Source organism: Ursus americanus, chromosome 3, assembly GCF_024610735.1.
Source record: "Ursus americanus isolate L20-20 chromosome 3, mUrsAme1.1.p, whole genome shotgun sequence".
Lineage (NCBI taxonomy): Eukaryota > Metazoa > Chordata > Mammalia > Carnivora > Ursidae > Ursus > Ursus americanus.
Genome location: NC_142129.1, coordinates 93981343 through 94002950, shown reverse-complemented (window position 1 = coordinate 94002950; position 21608 = coordinate 93981343). Strand labels below are relative to the sequence as shown.

The following is a 21608-nucleotide window of genomic DNA, read 5'->3' as shown; positions in this document are numbered from 1 at the left end:
GGATCTCTCTATCTCGTGGCACTAAAAGCCCCCGCAAAGATGGTGAAGGAGTTTCAGGAAGGTGGCGACAACTCCCCAGAAAGCCCTGTACCCAGTGGGCACTAAACAAGTGTCTGAAATAAATGAAGCCAAGGAAGTAAAACTGTACATGCACAGAAAAGTAGACACACGTAGGAAAGTGATCTGAAAAGCTCTAATAATAGTTGTTCATAGGACAGGATTGTTTGTCATTTTTTCTTGAATATATTTTGCTATTTTTCTGAGCTGTAAATGTATTTTTTAGTAAGAAAAAATTTTAAGGTCATTTTGGAAAATAAAACCCAAAATTATTAGCAAATACCATTTTCATCTATCGGCTTGGCAAGTATTCAACGGTCTGGTAATGTGTTGTGAGCAAGGATATTTGAAAACATGCATTCTGATAAATTGATGTTAAGAATAAAAATTGGTACTGCTGTGGGGAACAATTTATCAGTATATACTAAAATTACAAATGTACATAAAGCTTCCTAACAATTGCATTTTCAGGACTTAATCCTATAGATACACGTATACACGTGTGAAAGGTTAGTAGATGGCTCATCTCTGCATTTTGCATTAAAGCAAAATGGCAACGTAAAATTCTATCAACAGGCTACTGTTGAAATGAATTACATTAATCCATAAAGGAAAATGCCACTGAGCCCCAATGAGGAATAAAGAAACTACCTATGAATAATCCAAGATCTCCAAAAAATCGTCAAGAAATAACCCAAAAGAGGTCCCTAGTCCCCTAATAGAAGTTACACTCCCACAGCAATGAGCACATCTACTGTCAGATCTTGGTCTCTAGATACCAATTCCACTGAAAGCAACCAGGATCCTCGGACAAATGTCTGGTTCTGGTCGGGCTGGGGCAGGAAAGCAGAATAGCCTAGAACATCTTGTAGCAAATGTAAGCAAGAGCTCAAAGAATACTGGGGACTAGTCAAAAGTCACCAGCCACACACCAACGTGAATACACTTAACATGACTGAACTGCACACTTAAAAATGGTTAAGATGGCAAATGGTAGGTTATGGGTTTTTGACCACAGTTAAAAATAAAAAAACATCAGAGCCAGCCTACAGTGGCTCCTACAGGTTGAGTTTGGGACAATTTGAGCTTCCAAGTTAATAATAATAGTAAAAGATTATAGTAAAAGAACTTTAAAATGCAGAAACCTAGGGGCCCCTGCGTAGCTTAGTCAGTTAAAGCACCTGACTTCAACCCAGGTCATGATCTCAGGGTCCTGGGATCTGCTCAGCGGGGAGCCTGCTTCTCCCTCTGCCTCTGCCCCTTTCCCCACTCCTGCACACACGCTCTCACACTCTCTAAAATTAAATTAAAATAAAACAAAACAAAACAAAAATAAAGGCAGAAACCTGGCTGGGGCACATGGGTGGCACGGTTGATTGAGCATCCAACTGTACATTTCACCTCATGTCATGATCTCGGGGTCATGGGATCAAGCCCCAGGTCAGGCTCTGCACTCAGCGGGGAGTTGGCTTGGGACTCTCTCCCTCTCCCTCTGCCCCTCCACCCTACGTGCTTGCTCTCTCTCTCTCAAATAAATAAATCTTAAAAAAAAAAAAATGCAGAAACCTGGCACATCATGAGTCAGAATCACCAGAAATGGAGCAAACAGACATCAATCGGCAAATCTGGATGCGGTCCATGAATCAGACGGCAATACAGGGTTGATGTGGATTTCCTGATTGGATGGTCTTACTGAGGTGGGATGGTCCTTGTATCAAGAAAACACACACTGGGAGCGCCTGGGTGGCACAGCGGTTAAGCATCTGCCTTCGGCTCAGGGCGTGATCCCAGTGTTATGGGATCGAGCCCCACATCAGGCTCCTCCGCTATGAGCCTGCTTCTTCCTCTCCCCTGCTTGTGTTCCCTCTCTCGTTGGCTGTCTCTATCTCTGTTGAATAAATAAATAAAAAACCTAAAAAAAAAGAAAAGAAAAGAAAACACACACTGAAGGATGAAGGGTCACAGAGCATCATGTCTGCAATTGCTTTTTTTTAAAGGTATTTATGTATTTATTTATTTGAAAGAGAGAGAGAGCACGAGCAGTTGGAGGAGGGGGAGAAGCAGACTCCCCGCTGAGCAGGGAGCCTGACACGGGGCTCGATCCCAGGACCCCGGCATCAAGACCCAAGCCGAAGGCAGATGCTTAACTGACTGAGCCACCCAGGCGCCCCATGAAATTTCTTCTTAAATCGCTTAGAAATGTAAACAATTGGGGAAGCTGGGTGAGAGGTACCTCGGTACTCTGTGTACTGTTTATGCAACTTTTTTGTAAACTTAACATTATTTCAATATAAAAAGGTAAAAATTCAATGGTCTAAAGCAAAAATAATAATGTTGGCTTTATTACATGTACAGGAATAAAATGCCAAGAGCTCTGCAAAGAGAGGAGGCAGCATCCGTGGAGCAGTACTGCTGACAGGCTCTCGCAGCAGACGAGGAAGAGCATGGCAGTGATTTGTGGCTGTCTGCAATGAGTTACGGGTGTGTCCTGCAACCTCCACGTGCTTAGCAACATGATGGAACCCTAAAAGCACTCGACCCAAAAGAAGACAGATGAAGGAGGAACAAAGCACAAAAGAGAAACAGAAAAAAAAACAGGGAAGTGGCAAACACAATCCTATCAATTATATTAAAAGTGAAGGCAGAATCAAAAGGTACCAGGTGTCAAACTAGATTAAAAAGGTATAACAAGGGGTACCTGGGTGGCTCAGTCGACTAAGCGTCCAACACTTGTTTCGGCTCAGATCACCATCTCAGGGTCATGGCATCAAGCCCCGTGTCAGGCTCTGTGCTGAGCAGGGGCATCTGCTTGAGATTCCCTCTCCGTCTGCCCCTCCCCTGCACCCTCCCACACACTCTCTCTAAAATAAATAAATATATCTTTTTAAAAAAAAGGTATAACAATTACATAAGCAATATGCTGATTACAGAAGATGCAATCCCAAGCTACGGACACGTTCAGGGGCACACCGTGCCAACATGCAGCGTAAGGAAGCTGGTACGCTTCAGTACAATAGAACATGCGAAGTGTATTGATGCGGCTGTCAAATTCCACATTGCGAATGACCATTAGGAGACCACCATTTGTTGAGTTTGGGTATAGGATCAAGAATAATCCACCACTGGGGCGCCCGGGTGGCTCAGTTGGTTGGGTATCTGCCTTTGGCTCAGGTCATGATCTCAGGGGGTCCTGGGATCAAGACCCACATCAGGTCCCCTGCTCAGTGGGGAGTCTGTTTGTCCCTCTCCCTCTGCCCCTCCCCCCACCCATTCTCTTTCTCTCTCTCTCTCTCTCTCTCACATAAAGTCTTTAAAAAAAAAAAAAAAAAGGAAGAATCCACCACTGCGGCACCTGGCTGGCTCAGATGGTAAAGCACACAACTCTTGATCTTGGGGTTGTGAGTTCAAGCCCCCACGCTAAGTGTGGAGCCCACTCAAATAAATAAATAAAGCCATGATGTTAAAAAAAATAAAAAAAGGATGAAAAAATTTTTAAAATTTAAAAAGGATGAAAAAATAAAAAAAAAAAAAAGAATAATCCACCATTATCTGAAGACTATGAAAACACTTCTCCCTTTTCCAGCCACATGGCTGTGTGAGGCCAGATTTTCTTCATACATTTCAACCAAAACAACACATAGCAACAGAATAAATGCAGAAGCAGATATGACAATCTCACTGTGTTCTATTCACCTAGACAATAAAGAGAGTTTCAAAACCATTACAAAAAAAAAAAAAAAGCTAGCGAGGCAGTGTGGCTGTATTAACATCAGGACAAGAATTCGAGACAAGAAACATTATCACAAAGATGGTCGTTTCACAATGAAAGAGACTCATTTCAACGAGACATAATGATCTTTTTTTTTTAAAGATTTTATTTATTTATGTGACAGACAGCCAGCGAGAGAGAACACAGCAGGGGAGTGGGAGGGAAAGAAGCAGGCTCCCAGCGGAGGAGCCCAATGTGGGACTCGAGCCCGGAATGCCGGGATCACACCCTGAGCCGCAGGCAGACGCTTAACGACTGCGCTACCCAGGCACCCCGAGACATAATGATCTTAAATGTGTATGTACTTAAGAAAAAAACACTTGAAGCCAAAACGCACAGAACTACAAGGAGAAACAAATCCAAAACAACTGGAGATGTGAACACCCACTCTCAGTAACTGACAGAATCGGTGGACAAAAATTCCACAGGGAACAGTTTGGCGGTGTCTTATAAAGTTCAATGCATAGCTACCGCATAAATGGCAATTCAGTTATTAGGTATTTACCTGAAAGAAATGGCCACATACGTCCATGCAATGACCCATTCACAAATGTTCACTGCTTTTCATAAGAATACAAGACCCGAAAGAACCCAAGGGCCAACAGCAGATGACAGGTCATGGTGTAGACATACAGTAGACTGCTACTCGACATCACGAGATCACGGGTGAATCCCAGAATCATCATACGAGTAAAGGGATCCCCGCACAAAAGAATACATACAGCCTGGGGGCACCTGGGGGCTCAGTGGGGTAAGTACCTGCCTTCGGCTCAGGTCATGATCTCAGGGTCCTGGGATCGAGCCCCGCATCGGGCTCCCTGCTCAGCGGGGAGTCTGCTTCTCCCTCTCCTTCTGCCCTGCTCATGCTCGCTCTCTCAAATAAATAAATAAAATCTTAAAAAAAAGAAAAAAAGAATATGTACTGCCTGAATCCATGTGTGTGAAGTTCTCAAACAGAAACCTGTCCCAAAGGACCCATCTAGAGTGCCAGCCATCAGAGCAGCAGCTGCCTCAGGGAAGGGAGAGGCGCCCTAGGAGGCATGAGGGACTTTCTGAGTGATGACAATGGTCTATTTCTCGGCAGGGCTTTGGGATGCACAGGTGTACACATTTGTCAGAGTTTAGCTAATGTACTTTTAAGATGAGTACGTTTCACTATATATAAAGTTTACAGCAAAAGAAAACTATTAAAGATACTGAACTCCAGCTACTGAGAAGCATGCTGAAGTATCCAGACTGAAGTGGAATGGTGTCTGTAATTCACCCTCAAACGCCTCAGAGAGGCAGGGCAGCACAGTGAGTTTTCAGGTGGATTCAGAGATGGATGGGTAGGTGTGCACAGCAAACGTTAATGGTAGAATCTAGGTAGTGGGTGGACAGGGATTTGCTGTTAAAATCCTTTCAACTCTGCTGGATTCAAGAATGTTCATAATCAAATGCTGGGGGGGCGGACGCACACTCTTCTTCCAAGGAGGGGGCTGAAGATTCAATCCTGGGGGGAGAGAAGCCTTCTTTTTTATTATTATTATTTTTATAGATTTTATTTCTTTATTTGCCAGAGACAGAGAGCATAAGTGGGAGGAGAGGCAGAGGGAGAGGGAGAAGCAGACTCCCCTATAAGTGGGGAGCCCGACGTGGGGCTCAATCCCAGGACCCTGAGAATCATGACCTGAGCTGAAGTCAGACACTTAACCAACTGAGCCACCCAGGCATCCTGGAGAGGAGGTCTAACAGGGCCTGACATGGGTGTGACCTCCGTGTATGACGGGCAGGTCTGCTTCAGCTACTGTTATAACGCAGAACGCACACCGGTGACAGCCATTGAGAGGGACATGTCTTCTGGAAGTTAGACCTGGGACATTTGCTGACATGCAGGTCTATCCAAGCATTAGATTCATAAACTGCACCCCCGCCAGGTCGACAATGAGGGAAAATGGAATGTTCTAGAGCACACGGGACTGCAGAGTTAACGGTAAGGACACACAGGAGGCATACTGGATTGTGGGTCCAACAGTGCAGGGAACCATAAACAGTCAAAGAAACAAGAGTCACAAGTGTCAGCAGGTGAATCCGTGGCTCCCGCACGAGGGAGTGGCTCCAAAAGTTAGGACGGGAGCTCCGCACGTCCACGCTGACCATGCTCGCTTTCAGAGTTCAACGATCCTTCCCACCTCCCAGGTTACAAGATACCCATCATCCTAAGCCTCGAACAAAAGCCTAAATCCCAACGTCCTGCTGCACTTAGTGAAAGGGATTATTTCCACTGCACGCATCCAATGCCCACAATCAAACGCCTTAATTCTTGGCACCAGCCCGGCAAACAAACAGCTACCATTCAGGCACACTTAGGAGGGAAAAGAGTAACATTTCTGGCACTGGCACAGAGCTAAGGGGAAATTTTCCTATTTCTTTTTTTTTTTTTTTTGAGGTTTTATTCATTTATTTCACAGAGAGAGCAAGAGAACACAAGCAGGGGAACAGTAGAGGGAGAGAGAGAAGCAGGCTCCCCACCGAGCAAGGAGCTCCAAGCAGGGCTCCATGCGGGGCTTGATCCCAGGACCCTGGGATCATGACCTGAGCCGAAGGCAGACACTGAACACCTGAGCCACCCAGGCGCCCCTCCTTTCTATTTCTAAATTGACAGATCCAAACCTAAACTCCCTGCATAACCTTGAAAAGCGAGCTGCTGTTCTTGGGATGAGGGAGGAGAGTGCGCAAGCACGGTGATGGGAAGGGCCAGCACTTGACCGCGGGTCAGGACACACCGCTCGGCCCGCTCCCCCACTGCAGATGGGATTCCGAGGAGCGGAGCCCGTCCACACAGCCTGTCACGGGTCACGCGTATGCAGTCTGCAGCCTGCAGAGCACAGCGCAGGACATCCTGCCACTCTGAGTAGCCTGTGTGTGAGCTGCCGGTGGAGACCAGGTGCTCAGAACCTCTGGGTTAGACTGAGACCAATTCCCCCAATATGGTCCTCGCATAGGACTCCTGCCACATCTCCCTGATCTCCAGGGTTTGCTTCCAAACAACCTGTCTTCACTGGCTTTCACAAAGCATTGGACCGGGTGGCTCACACACACATCTATTCTCTCTCAGTCCTGGACGCCCCAGATCCAGATGTGGCAGGGCCGGTGTCCCCCCCCACCCCACCCCCCCAGCCCCGCAGCCTCTCCAGGCCGTGCAGACGGTCGTCTCCTCCCCATGTCCTCACACAGTCATCCCTCCGTGCGTGTCTGCGTCCTGATGTCCTCTTCTGATAAGGACACCGGTCACAATGGAGTAGAACCCACCCTACTGACCTCGTTTTACCTCAATCACTTCAAGACTCCTCTCCAAATACAGACCTGTTCCGAGGTCCCAGGAGTCGGGACTTCACCCCGTGGATCTGGGGGCAGAACGGTTCAGCCCAGAGCACCTGGGGAACAGGGGCAGATGAGGAACAAGCCGCCCACGCACCGAAGATGTTGAAGTTGGGGCCCAGGAGCTTTGTTACAGGAGTTTCTCTACACTTGTACTTGATGCCTTCACAACAACAAGGGTTTCCTATTTGCTCTCATCAAAGCGCGCTTTCTCTAAAGTTCCACTCTCGTGGTCCTTTGAGCCCCACTTCCAGCTCTGTGACCACAGAGCTCATCTGTGTCCCCAGCATCTGGGCCTGGCACTCGGTCAGCGCCAGGGAGCAGCTGTTAGAGGGAGAGACGAACACCCCCAGCAGCCTCCGCTGCACCCAGGACCAATCCCCCCCACCAGGCCCAGGGCCCTCCCAGCACCTCGGGGGGTCCCCAGCCTGCACCTCTCCCGCTTCTGAACGTCATGCACACAGGCCCCGCGTGGGATGAGCAGACGCCCACCACGCCCCCATCTCCCACGCTGTGTGGGCACTTGCTCTCCAAACAGGATGCGGCGGCCTCAGCCCTGCTTTGCGCGGCACACAGCATGTCCTAAGCGCTCGGATGAAGGAACAGGAGGATTTCACACTGTCAGATCTGCAGTACTTAAGGGTGGCCATTGACACTCACCACGGAGCAGGGATGAGCCGGGCTGGTGCTGCTGCTGACAGAAAGGAAGACGCGGGAGACCGACAGTGACTGCAGTCACCGAGCCCATCGCTAAAGAAGGCACTTGTCCCCGACCTCACAGGCACAATGCTGACAGCCCCTCTGGCTTCAGAGAGGCCCCCTTGGCAGTACCATCGCCGAAAGAGAGGTGTCCCTCTCCAGGACGTTCCTCCCAAATGCTCCAAGCAGTAACAGAGAAGCACCATGAGGTTCAGGCCACTGCCATGGCCAGCCGGTCGCGGGTCTGAAGGCGGCAGCGACTCTACGGTTCCTTACGTGGAAAATTAATAAATACAAGGTACTATGTAAGCAGTAACTCTCCAAGTCAAAGAGGAATGAGCCTTGCGAATGCTGGCCTCCCTGGACTCATCCACGGGCTGCTGGACCTACAGTCTCTGGAGGCACCTCCTGCCCCCATCTGCCCGCCTCCCGGCTCGGGAGCACCACGTGGTCACCCAAGAGTCACTGTGAAACCTACCCAAGGCACAGACCCCTAAGTCCCTTTGTTAACCCACGTTACGGCTGCAACACGACGCGAATGGCCGTGGTTTAACGGGAAAAACAAAAAAGAACAGAGTAAAAAACTCCTAGTGCGTTGCTTATCTGAAGTACCACTTCTTTAAATTCTCATTTCAGCTATACAAACACACACAGGTCTGTGGAGAAGGCTGTGTGACGGCTGGAGACACAAAGGTATAAAGAAACTAGTCCAGCCAAGCCCCCAGTTCCTCACACACGCTGCCTGAGGGCTGGTCCAGCAGCTATAGGAGTGGATGACCCAGGGCCCACAACCTGGGGGACCGTTTTCTCCCCACTTTATATGTGAAAACTCAAAAATACGCACAAGTAAACAGAATAATGGATGAGGAACACCCATGACCAGAGCATTCAGCTATCTCCCCTGTTTTGTTTCCAGCGTGAGTAAAGCCAATCTCAGGAATCCCACAATTTTACCTATAAAGAGCTCAGCGTGTATGTCTACCAGCTCAGAACTCAACCACACATAATACAGACATTATATCTAACAAAATTAATAATAATTCCCTGCTATTACTTAACATCCAGTCCTACATTTCCAGGGTACCTTACAACCTTTCTTTTTTCCCATTTACAGAATGCACATTAAAGTAACCCAACATAAACATATTTAACCATTCAGGCTGAAAGCATGGCCGCCGGAGCAGCAGAAGCCAGGACCCAAACAGCAGAGAGGCCTGGTGCCAACCTCCCACAGGCTGGCACCCTCGTCCAATCAAGCATACGATGCAACTCACGGGTACACAGAAGTTTCTCACAAAAAAGAATTACATCCTGACAGAACAGTGTCAGAACTCCTGGAACTCGGGTCCATTTTGTAAGGAGGCAGCCTTATTCTCCAAACCCCAAATCAGGACTTGGGGTCTCTGATACCAGTCACTCTGGGGACATGCTGGTAGGAGAGTGACCCCCAGTGGTCATTCCTACTCCCCAGGCCCCACACCTCTAGCAGCCAGTGGACTTCTTGGTCCACACACGCATCCCCCAGATGTACCGGGACCTGCTCATTTCCCAACCAGCTCCTCCCACATCCCCATCAGCCAGGACTTTCCATGGGCCATTACAGGGGCTCGGGTCACCCTCATCAGATGTGCCAGGGTAGCCTAAGAAAGGACAGGGCTGGGGGCGCCTGGGGGGCTCAGTCGGCTAAGCATCTGACTCCTAATTTTGGCTCAGGTCATGAAATCAGGGTGGTGAGATCGAGCCCCGAGTTGGGCTCTGCACTGGGTATGGAGTCTGCTTAAGATTCCCTCTCTCTCGGGGCGCCTGGGTGGCACAGCGGTTAAGCGTCTGCCTTCGGCTCAGGGCGTGATCCCGGCGTTATGGGATCGAGCCCCACATCAGGCTCCTCCACTATGAGCCTGCTTCTTCCTCTCCCACTCCCCTTGCTTGTGTTCCCTCTCTCGCTGGCTGTCTCTATCCTGTCGAATAAATAAATAAATAATCTTAAAAAAAAAAAAAAAGATTCTCTCTCTCTCTCTCCCTCTCCCTCTCCCTCTTCTCTCTTCTCCACACCCCACCCCACCCTGTTCAAGAAAGAAAGAAAGAAAGGGCAGAGCTGTACCTGAGGCCACTTTCTATGAAACCCACTCTGTTCTACTTATTCTCTGGCAGCTCACTGACTCCTGTCCTGAAGAAAGAAATAGGCCACATTAGACAAGCCTGAATAACTGCTTAACAAAACACCAGGACAAGTGTCTGAAGACCTGAAAAAGCCTCCCAATCCACATTTTTAAAGGTTAAATCTGGGGGTGCCTGGCTTGCTTGGTCGGTACAGCATGCGACTCTTGATCTCAGGGTCATGAGTTCAAGCCCCATGACGGGCCTAGAGCTTACTTTAAAAAAATAAAAATAAAAATAAAAAATAAAGGTTAAATCTGCAATGTTTAGGGTGCTAACCTGGAGAATTTAAATGTCCAAACTGTACTTTCTTTTTTTCTTTTTAAGATTTTATTTATTTGACAGAGAGAGCACAAGCAGGGGGAGCAGCAAAGGGAGAAGCAGGCTCCCCGCTGAGCAGGGAGCCCAATGTGGGACTCAATCCCAGGACGTTAACCGACTGAGCCACCCGGGCACCCCCAAACTGTAGTTTCATAAAACTATTAGGTCATTACTTCTGCTACTTTAGCTTGAATTTGGGGTATAACTTTTACAATAGATTAATCTGGTTAATTGACCATAATGAGAACAATGTAAGCACCAAATTTCATGAGTTGGAGGTGACCTCACATTGAATAGAGGAGCAGAGCAGCAAGGCTCTGCCTGCTTGAGATTGGCAGAGAGCGAGAGGGAAAGTGTGCTAAGTTGTGGCCTGGATAGGAATTCACGCCCCAGAGCTGGCTGGCCGGCCTGCCTATGGAAAATGAGCTAGGGCAAGGGCAGAATAGACAGAAAACACAGAGCTCCTGGCTTAGGCAACTATGTAACAAGTGATTATCTTCTCTAACAGACACAATGAAATTCATCATTAACCTTCTCTACCTCTTAAATCTTAACACTGCCCCCAACTCAAAAATTCCTGAGTTTTACTGGCTTCTCACTTCTATTTCAGGAATGTCTCACCAATTCTTTGTCTCTCCCAACATTGCTGAATATTCTCACATTTCTAGGAAACCTCGAAACCTCGTAGAGGGCTCTGAAAGAAGTCAGTCTATCCCAGGCTTCCCCATCACAGACAGGTTAGCATCCATTCAAAGGAAGTGACCCTCCACGGCCAGCACCATCTGGCCTGAGTGTGGAAGATGTTTCGAGGCCAAGACTGGTGATCTCCTGGGCCGGGACTAATGCTGGCAGCCAAGAGCGCTGGGGATGGACCATCTCCTCTGCAACTCCTGGCCCACCTGCCTACTTGCCTGTAACAAACAGGGAAAGATGCACTGGACTGACTTTCTTCTGGAGCCTTCCACCCGCTGTGACAGAAACATTAAACTCAGCTCTCCCCCTCTAGGGTGGGCAGCATCCATCCCTCTGCAGTCTAGCGCCTGCAGGCTGAATCACTTTCTCGGCTGTCTTCCAGACTTAGGTAACTGCAACTGGTACCACACTTTAATTAGACATGCGTTCACGACATAACACAACAAGGAGGAACGAAAGTGAGAGAAAAAGTGCCACACGATCCCCTGAGGACCACCGGGCCACCCCGGATTTCAAATACAACCTTTCAAAAATGGGGCACCTTGTGAAACAAGGGGATGAATCAACTGAAGGGCACAGCTGGCTCCTGCCAGCACAGGCTGGTAAGATCAGAGGACCTACAAAAGTCTGTCTGAAACTTGCACACAAAAGTGCACACTAACGAAATTTCAGCACATTATAAATCCTCTACCTGAAAAAGAGAAATTTCATTGAAACCCCGTTTTCCATGTTAATGGCAGCTTAGCTATTATAGTCTCCTGAAAATGAGTTTCTTTATCAACTACTCTAGCCTATAATTAAAGCCACATTTTTAAAACTACATAAACTAAGAAGCCTCTTGAACTATGCCCGAAATCCAGCTGCCAAATATAACGTCACTGAAATCGCTCAGCGAGAATTAGGTAGCGCACAACTGAGCCCGAGAACGGGCTGGACCGTGAGGCACAGCTTTTGCTTTTACTTGGTATCAAGAAACTGAAGTCAACTAAGCAGCAAATGTTCCTGCGTTACGCTGACTCCCCATTGTCTCTAAAACACGGGCCCTGGAAAACTTTCTGGCCCCTCAGCGGGGCCAACTCCCCTGCAGCCCCTGCTCACTGACCCGCGGGCATGGCCATGTGCAGAGCCGGGGTTTGGGGGACTCACTGACCGGAAGGGGCGGAAAGGCGTGGCTCCTTCCTCCCCCGCCGCGCGGGCCGGGCGGAGGACCACCTAACCCCATTGTCCAGGGGCTCGTCTCCCACCCCATCCGCGGAGACCGACTCCCGCGGCCCGGTGCCGGGCCCGACGGCGCACGGTCCACCCGGGAACCCTGGCCTGCCGGCCACGCTCTCACCCAACCGTGTGCGCCCCCCGACCTCTCCACGCCTAACCTCAAATCAGACCTCCCTCCGTGGGACCGCTCCGCGCCCCGCGCCGGCTGGCCGAAGGGCGGCCCCGAGGGACCCTCCCGGTCCACCCCCGGCGCCGGCCCCTCCGCCCCGCTCTGGGGTCCAGCCCGCCCCCCGCCCGGCCCTCGGGAGCACGCGCCCGCGCACGCTCACCTTCTTGCCCTTCTTGCCCTCCTCCTCCATTTCGCCGCGAGCGGACCCCGCGGCCCGGCCCGCCCCGGGAGCCCCGCGCCGCCCGTGGCCGCTACATGCTCGCCCGGCCCCGCGGCCGCCGCCGCCGCCGCCGCTCCTGCGCCTCCCGCCCGCGCGGCCGCAGTCTCCGGCCGCGGCCGCCAGGGGACGTCCGCGCCCCGCACCCCGCACCCCGCACTTCCGGGCCGAGGCACGGCCCCGCCCCGCGCCCCGCCCCGCACCCCGTCCCCACCCCTCAGGGCCGCCGGGAACGCGCCCGCCTTGCCCCGCCCCCTCACGGCCGCGGGAGCGCGCCTATCGCGCCCCTATCCCGCCCCACGCCCTTCAGGGTGGGCGAGAGCGCGCCTGCCCCGCCCCGAGCCCGTCCCCTGCCCTTCAGGGCCGCAGGAGCGGCTCCAACTTTTCGATTCTGCCGCCATCTTTAGGGCAGCCAACTTCCCGGCCTGCCTCCCGCTCGGGAAGCCCTAGCTCAGGCCGACCGGAAGCGGGGGGAGGGGCCGGAGGGAAAGGGAGGGGCTAGCTAGATGGTGGTGGGCGTGGCCTGTGAGGAGGGGAGGGGCCACTAGGAGGGGTGGGGCTCGCGGGAAGGGCCATGGGTAAGGCGAGGGCGTGGCTGGTGGGGAGGGGAGGGCTGGAAGGCGGGGCCGGCCAGAGGGGGCGGGGCTAGCAGGGAGTCAAGGCGGGGCCGGAGGCAAGGTAGGGGACAGGAACGGAGAGACGGGGCTGATGGGAGGAGCGGGGCTATTGGGAAGGGGCGGGGCCGGTGGGTAAGGGAGGGCGAGGCTGGCAGGAAGGTGAGGTCGGGTCTATGGGGAAGGGGCTAGGCCGGCAGGAAAGTGAGCACGGGAACGGGAAGGGGGCGGGGCTGGCAGGAAGGGAAGGGCGGAGCCTGTGAGATGGGGCGTCGCCGGTGGGGAGAAGAGGGCCCGGCGGGGAGGGACGGGGCCGGCAGGAAGGTGAGGGCGGGCCCTGCATATTGGTGGGCGGGGCCAACAGGAAGAGGAGGGCGTGGCTGGCGAGAAGGGGGGTGCTGGGCGGAGCCTACCGGGCGAAGCCACTTCCCTTCTCTTTCTCAATTTGCGCCTTAATTCCTGGGACCTCAGTGCTGCACCTTTCTGAGACTTCCCCTGCTCCAACGCCTGTGTTACTCAAACTCTCAGTAAGGTGGGAGATGCAGTAACGAAACAACGGCCGGGCTCTGTCCGAACAAAACCTAGCACCTTAACAGTGAGCGGGATAACGGCCCCGCCTTTTCCAGCTGAGTCTAGACAGTTTGGGGGGTTGCCCGCCCCACTGCAGGTTGGAGTCAGCAGCCGCCGGCCACGACTTTGCCACTAAGCTAAGCTGCCAGTAAGAACTTTGCAGCGCAGCTGGAACGTAAACTGATACTTGTCTCGACTTAGGATTTAAAGTGTTGGATCCTGTGCCCGTGGTCAGTGTATTATCTCCAGCTCCGTACGCACTCATTTCCTGCTCTGCGGCATGGAGCCAGGCCCTCAGCATTCCTCCCTCGCCAAGTGGCCCTGTGTCCCAGAGCTGTACAAAAGGAACCGCTGGGAGGCAGTGCAGGAGGAAAGGGCTTTGCTGCCAGGCTCCGGGGAGTTCCCTTGGCAGGCACCCGCAGAATCAGAGGCCTCCCCAGGACCCACCTCCCTGCACCAAGGACTGCTTCTTCCAGTTCCAGCTTCTGGGAGCACCTGCCTCATATCCACAAGGCAACTCCCCGTGAACACCTTTCCCTGCACTCTAGAGGGACCCGCAGCAAGTCCGGCCAGCGCCTCTCCACCATTTGGTGACCTTAGCTAGGCTCTCTCTAACAAAGTTGGATCTCAGCCCTGGGGATGAAGGGGTTTCTTCCCTGGAGCTTTATCTCAGTCTCAGAATTGTAGCTGCTCCTTATAGCTACTATTTCGTATTCTTCAGAGTTTTCTTTCCTTTTACTAGCCAATCCATTGTTACCCCAATCCACTGTTAAACTCAACAATGCTTTATATTAAACCTTTCCTGTAGCCTGTTTCTGTCTCCTGATTAGACCCTATTTGAGACGGATACCAAACAAATAGCTGGTCTCTAGAACCCCCCAAGGTATTCCAGCCCCTTAGGCACATAAAGCAGATGTCGGGGAAATGATCTTTCACTCTACCTTCTGCACTAATTTAACTCAGTCTAGCTTCATCTACCCAGAGATGGCATCAGATCCCACGGGTTGAGGGCTCAGTCCCACAAGAACCCCATGCACACTTCAGATGCCGACGGCAATCGCAACTTGTTACCTGTGCTTCTGACTAATTGGCTATGAATCGGGGTTCCCTCCATCCTCCCTCGGGTTCAATGAACCTGCTAGAGTGGCTCACAGAACTCAAGAGAAGAGTTTACTGCTCACCAATTTTTAATAAAAGGACATGATAGAGGGAACAGGGACACATCCAGATGAAAGAGTTGCCAAGGGCAAGGTGTAGGGAAGGGCACGCATAGATTCCATGCCTCTCGGGGGATGCAATTCTACCAGCACCTCCACGTGCTCACCAACCCAGAAGCTCTTTGCACCCCCATACTATCGGGGAAATACCAAGCACCAACCAAATGAGAACAAGCAAAGGCTATTGTCCAGAGCCTGCTATGATGAGGGAGTCACTGCATCCCTTGGTTTTGCAGAGGCCCAAAGGCAGGCAGGGAGGGGGAGAGCTTCATGACGGAAAAAGGAGGACTCCGGGGTGCCCTGATGCGGGACCCGGACGTGGGGGCATCCCATGTGTTTGGTGTTCTCTAGTTGGTCCTGAGTTGGAACTGGGAACAAAAAGTAGGTAGGATGTCAGCTATTGACTGAGTGCCGGCCCATCTGGCTGATGTGGATTGTGACGGGTGTTGTGTGGCTTCCTGGGTCATCACTAGACACAGGGGTCTGAATTCCAGCAGCCAGCTTTCTGGGCAGGCTTCTGTGGAGGAGGGGTTGGTTTCTGGGCAGCCTGCAGCAGGTCGTGGGCCTATTTCTATAAATGGTCTGACCACTGTCCAGGTGTATATTCAGTTTCTCAGAACTGACACTGATGAGGCAGCTGCAATGTTAACAGAAAACAACATTTCTCCCAAGGTCACACTTCAGCTGTAAAGTGTCCTGATGGCCTCCTTCTTCTTGCCAGGAACCTCCCAAGCCTGCTCTGTGGCCCCACCTCATGAACAAAAATGACTGAGATCGGGGTGCCTCGTTGGCTCAGTCGGTTCAGCGTCCGACTGTTGGTTTCAGCTCATATCATGATCGCAGGGTCATTAGACCGAGCCTGGCGACAGGCTCCGTGCTCAGGGAGAGTCTGCCTGAGATTCTCTCTCCCTCTGCCCTTCCCCGCCAAAAAAGACTGAGACCCAATTACTAAGTTGTCTGCACTTCATGACAGCAATGATCTAGAGCTGACCCTCACTTCCCCTCCTCAGAATTGTTCAGTGCAAGGGCGCCTGGGTGGCTCAGTTGGTTAAGCGTCTGCCTTCTGCTCAGATCATGATCCCAGGGTCCTGCGATCAAGTCCTGCATTGGGCTCCTTGCTCAGTGGGGAGCCTGCTGCTCACTCTACCTGCTGCCCCCCGCTTGTGCGCTCTCTCTCTAACAAATAAAATCTTTCTAAAAAATAAAATAAATAATCTAAAAAAATTACTCAGTGCGATCTCAAACCTTACAAAATTCCCTTTCTACTCTCGCAATGAGACACAGCCCAGATTTCTCTAGGGTTCTCTCTTTGCAGCAGGTTAATAAACCACATTTTGTTGGATGCCTGGTTTGTCCCTGGTAGACCTAGCTGCTGGGTTTTTTTCACCCAGCTCAAGTTATCACCTCTTCCACTAAATCTTTGGATGCGATTTTTCCCTCCTCCAGCCCCAGAGCACTTTCTTTGCATGTCCTGATGCTAGAGTTAGCCGTGTTAGGACATTTCCTCTACTAAACTATAAGGTCCTTTAGAGACTGTGTGGGGTTCCTCTTTGTATCTGAGAAGCTCTAGCGAGACAAATGACATGCACCTGACCAGACTAAGATGGGAGGACACTGAAGTTACCTAGACAGGGTCTCACAAAGATGCCTTCCTGCTAGGCTCCTTTTGAGAAAGCCCCGAACAACTGAAGATTTATCCTCAATTGGCCTGCTCGAAGACAATTTTCCCCAACTCACATCTTGGCTAGATTCCAACTAATTGGTGTGGGGTTCCTTATTGTTGCTTGTTTTTAGTGAATCTTTTCCCTGTTCCCAAGGCTGGGAAGACTTCGGTCTTTTCTTTCTTGTCCCTCTTGCCCAACCACTATCTTCTTCAGGAGAACAAAATAGCAAATAACTAACTAGATGTCTCTCAGTTTTTTGACACATACCATGCAGCACTTCATACCATGCTGTGCCCATGATAAATCCAATGGTTGACTTGCTTAGTGAAGAAAAGAATTTCTTTAATCACTTCGAGTGAATTCTCAATGAATTTGTAATTTCTAGTGTCCAGGCCTGTACATGATAAAGGACCAAACCAGCTCTAGGTATAATGCCTCCTCAGAAGCACAACCATGCTGTGTGGCCTCCTGTGGGAGACCCCGTGAGCTGTATTTGGCATTTCCTTGGCTGTAACTCTCTGTGTATTCTTCCAGAGCCAAATTGCTAATATTCTTTTCAGGCATACATCCCAGTTGGCTTGGAAGAATAATGGAGTTATTCTTTTGAGATGTGGATTTGGAGAAAGTTCTTTCCAATAGTCTGATGGTTAAGAACTGCTGGAAGGTCTGTGTGTCAGTCTCATGCAGCCTCCCTGTACAATGCAACTGAGCTTTGATTATGTGGTTTTTAATATTTTGGCACCCTCTCTTATTCCTTGGGAAAAAACTTCCTTGGGGCATCTTCGCGTCTCTAATGAATTTTTTTATCATTTTAGAAAAAGGCTCTTCTCTTTCAGTCCTCAGGGAGCCCAGCTTTTTGGGTCACACATATACACCCACACCCTCACAGCCATACCTTGGCCCTCCATAACCATGTGCCTTCCCGGTTCTCTTAGATTATCTCATGGCAGAGTGTCGGGAGGCACACAGCACTGAAGTCTGAGCTAGAACCTGCACCAAGCCCTAGCTTTGTTAACCTCCTTGGCTGAATGTTATTTTCCATGTTAGCAATCTGGAAGTAATATTCCTGCCCAGTCTCAAGAGATTTAATAAAATATGTAATGGGATTTGTATACTCTAAAATGCTTGAATGAATTTAGCAGGTGCAAAATGAGTTTCAAGTACTACTCGGCTTCTTTACCTACAGAACAAGTTCTCGCCTTCCTATTCAAGACCCTTGAGTGTGTAGTTCTTGCCCACCTCTCCTCTCGGAGAACACCCTGCCAACCTACAACGCTTCGCTGTATCTCCAACAAGCCGCACCCTTTCCAGCTTCAGTACCTTCCCGTGCGCGTTCCTCGGCCGGCGGACGGGGGGGGGGGGATAGAATTAAAACCAAAATCTCCTCCCAACCCGGACGACCTCTCCACAAAGGCAGAAGAGAAGATACTTTTATTAAACCAGAAAGTGATGCGCATCCTGGGCAATCCGCTAAAGGGATGCGAGGGCAGAGCGCTACCTCGCTGTCGTACGCGGCTCGGCGGACCCAGCCCCACAGCCGGCGGGGGGCCATTAACCCGCCGGGACGCTGGGCCGCCAGGTACGCGCACTCGTCCGCGTAGGGCAGAGCAGCGGTAGCATGGGCTGCGTGCTGCGCGATGTGAACTAGGAAAACGCGCTCTCCGCCGGACCCCCGGCAGCCGTTAAGAGACTTCCGCCCGCGTCCTACCCGCGCCCGGCGCCCCGCGTGACATCACTGCGTCCGGCTGCCGGCGGGCTGCGTGATGACGCAGCGTGCATGTGTGCGCGGCTGCGCCATGTGTCTGCGGCGGCAGGTAGCTTCGGGGCGGTGCGGTCATCCGAGGCCATCCGAGGCTGTCGAGGGTTCCAGGCAGCGCCCGCGCCCGGCTGAGGCCGGGTGAGCTCTGGCCGGGGTGCGGGCTGCGGCAGGGCGCCGGCCGAGCCTCCGAGGGGATGGGGTCGCGGCTGCCGCCGGGCGTGGTAACCTAAGGCCTTCCGACCGCGGCGTGGGCTGACCGCTTGTTCCCCCCCGCCCCATCGCGGGGCCGCCCCGGCCCCCGGCTATCACGGGAGGCCCTTGCGGAGCGCATCCGAGGGCCTCGGCTTGCGGCTGCAGAGTGTAAGCGGAGCCGTGGCCTCCGTGCCGGGAGAGGCTGCAATGGGTAATGCTGGGGTTGCGGGTACGCCGTGGGCTTGCGACTTGAGGGTCTTCTGCTCCGGGGTGTCGGGGTCGCACGGGCACCGCGGAAGGGCGCTGCTGCCGTCCGGTCCGCTCTCTAAGGCTGCCTGACCCGGAGCTCCCATTCTGGGGTACCGGTTGTATCGCTGTTTGATCGGGGCCGTGTGGGCTGCAAGCCTCCAGCGTGCTTGGGTCTGGGGTGACCCTGTGCATTCCTACAGTGCTTGCGAGAGCATCCTGAAACGGTTTGAGGCCTTGCCCTGCTCCATCCAGAGCAAGGTTATAGAAATTTCAGACAGGTGTCCGTGTCTGGTGTGGTGGCCCCTTGCCATGTATGGTTAGACGAAGCTAAATAAGTGTTTATGTTCAGTTTCTTAAAATACTCGCATTGCGGTGCTCAGAAGTTCTATAGCAGGGCTGCTGGAGGGGGAGGCCTCTCAGGAGAGGAGGGCACTCCAGCTTGTGTCTTAATTCTTAAACCTTAATTCTTCGCCCAGCTCAGATCTTTGAGCCACCACCATGAGGTGGTCTCGGGTCCAATACAGAACAGGGGCCCATGCCCAGGTCGCCCAGCCAGAAACTGGCAGGTCTTGATGGAACGCCAGGCCCTTCCAGGCCCACCATATGCTCCTTTCCAGATGCCTGATCGGGAGGAAGCAGTGCAATCTGGGAGTGGGTGGGAAGCTGTAGGTGGGAGGAGGATACCGATGGGTCCCTACCTGGGTGTGAGCGCTGCTGGGTGCGGTCAGGGATGAGCCAAGATGCTTGTGGCAGGGCAGTGTAGTTCTTGGGCTCCTCTGGGTGGCTAGTCATGCCACATCTCCCTCGAAGGTCAAGGCTTCTGGCAAACTTGGGGTCTACCTCTTCAGTCCAGGTGCAGACGAGGAACACATCAGCCTGTGGGCTGCACTCGGGAGACACTCCATGAGGCTCCTGTGTCTGTGGTCCTGGGAGCAAGGCGTTGGCTGAACTTTGGCCCATCTTTTCAAGGATGTTGGAGTAGCAGACAGCCTCAGGATGGACGAGGTAGTGCCTTCCTGCAGAGCAGGCCTGCTCTCTGCTGGGAGAGGTCTGGCTTTCCTGTACTGCGTGGCCACCATGTGTCCTGAGTGCCCCCTGGCTCCCCTGTGTCACCCTGTGGGGACTGGGATTGATGCTTGGCTGCTGCTGTTGAGAAGAATCAGCTGTCTTTGTCTCTAATCAGAGAGCCTCGCGTGTCCTACCAGCATCCCTGAAACCGGGGGCGGGGGGGGGGGGGGAGAGGCGGGCAGGGAGTTCCTCTGACCTTTTTCCGTTTCTGACCTGCACCCCAGCAGGCTCTGCTCTGATTCCCTGCCCCAGCACAGGACACTCGGTGTCTGCCCTCCCCCACTGTTTGAGCAGCAGGAGTCCTCAGGTGCCAGAGCCTGGAGAGCGCGAGAGGCGGTCTGGTCCACATTCACCAGGCTGATCCTGCATTGGCAGCGGTAAGTATGCTGCAGAGGCCTGTCTTCTGTTCATTTCCACGAGCCCCCCTGCCCTAGAAGTTCAAAACCATTGACTTGCTCTGACCTTCCCATCTCGTAAGTCAGGTGATTGAGTCCCAGAAAGGTTCATTGCCTTCAAGCTTACGAGACTGTTTTTGGGCAGCAGTGGTCTAGTATCTGCCTCCTGGGGCCCCGATTCTGTGGCACAGCATTGGTTGACTTTGTGGTTTGGGATTCAGTCTGCAGCCTTTTCCCCAGGGCCCTGCTGGGTCAGTGGTGTGTTGGCCTGGGAAAGTCAGCTGCTGCCAAGTCCCGTCACAGAGACCTCAGCCCACCGTGGGGTCAGGAGGGGGATTCCGGTTCAGTTCCCTTCTGCCTCTCGGTGGCAACCAGCATTTAGTCCCTGGCTGTGTGCTCACATCTCTTGATTTTCACAGCCAGCCTCCAAGCTGTTTCCACCTGCCTCCTTCTCGTGCCTAAGGAAGTAGACCCTGGGTGTGGCCGGTGTGGCCTGCCCATGGACATGCCCCGCAAGGGTGCGGCTGGATTTAAGTGGCTCTTGTGCCCCCTGCTCTCTCAGCAGGTATGCGTCCTCACTGGCTCCCATCAGGGAGGAGAGGGGAGTTTCTGGTTCTGGCCCTGGCTGGGGAGTGGGCAGTTCAGGCCCTGGTGTGCACATCTGACTGACATTTCTCTGCCTCCAGGTCTCGGTGCCGCACTGCCTGCTCCTGAAACAAGGATCCTTGCTGTGGAGCAGGGCCCAGGCCTCTCTGACCTCTTCTGTGTGGGAAACAAGGGGTGGTTAGTAAACAGTCTTTTCAGGGGTGCCTGGGGGGCTCAGTCTTTAAGCGTCTGCCTTCGGCTCAGGGCGTGATCCCAGAGTTATGGGATCGAGTCCCACATCAGGATCCTCCGCTGGAAGCCTGCTTCTTCCTCTCCCACTCCCCTGCTGTGTTCCCTCTCTCGCTGTCAAATAAATAAATAAAATCTTTTAAAAAATAAAAAAAATAAACAGTCTTTTCAGCGTGTGGTGTGGCTCCTTTCCGTTTGCTAGATACAAGGAGCAGGAGCCCTGCCTGTGAAGGGAGTCGCAGCCAAATTCTGGCAGCCCGGAGGTGTCTCCTTGCTTGATGCTCGGGCTCTTTGTGAAGTGCTGAGTGGGTGCTGGGCTACCAACACCTGCCATCGGGAGCTTGCCCTGGGGATCCTGGATGGGTTCTGCTTCCTTGACAGGCTTATGT

The 21608-nt window shown here is 52.3% G+C and overlaps 1 protein-coding gene, 1 long non-coding RNA gene and 1 other non-coding gene across 9 annotated transcripts in view; 2 read left to right on the top strand and 1 right to left on the bottom strand.

Annotated features, from left to right (window-relative positions):
* CCM2 (CCM2 scaffold protein) overlaps positions 1–12764 on the bottom strand; it is a 48860-nt gene extending 36096 nt beyond the window's left edge. For 2 of the 5 annotated variants that reach the window (XM_045793570.2, XM_087861232.1), the window contains exon 1: positions 12601–12745. Coding sequence is in view for 3 of the 5 variants with exons in the window: in XM_045793572.2 (XP_045649528.1) it covers positions 12601–12630 (30 nt within the window). In the remaining 2 variants the exon portion in view is untranslated. Of the gene's footprint in view, positions 1–1623; positions 2159–12600 lie in introns of those variants that run through there. The other 3 variants (XM_045793572.2, XM_045793568.2, XM_087861231.1) reach the window with 3 other exon arrangements.
* Positions 12765–18507: 5743 nt separating this feature from the next.
* Positions 18508–21354, top strand: LOC148110440 (uncharacterized). Of its 3 annotated transcripts, none has more exons than XR_015724076.1 (5): positions 18508–18619; positions 19771–19927; positions 20215–20367; positions 20805–20950; positions 21072–21354. It is a non-coding gene; the product is annotated as an uncharacterized LOC148110440 (long non-coding RNA). The 3 variants fall into 3 exon arrangements; XR_015724077.1 differs by having other exon boundaries at positions 18508–18884; positions 20218–20367; XR_015724075.1 differs by having other exon boundaries at positions 18508–18884.
* Positions 19071–19202, top strand: LOC123789691 (small nucleolar RNA SNORA9). The gene has a single exon (XR_006778863.1). It is a non-coding gene; the product is annotated as a small nucleolar RNA SNORA9 (small nucleolar RNA).
* Positions 21355–21608: the final 254 nt, after the last annotated feature.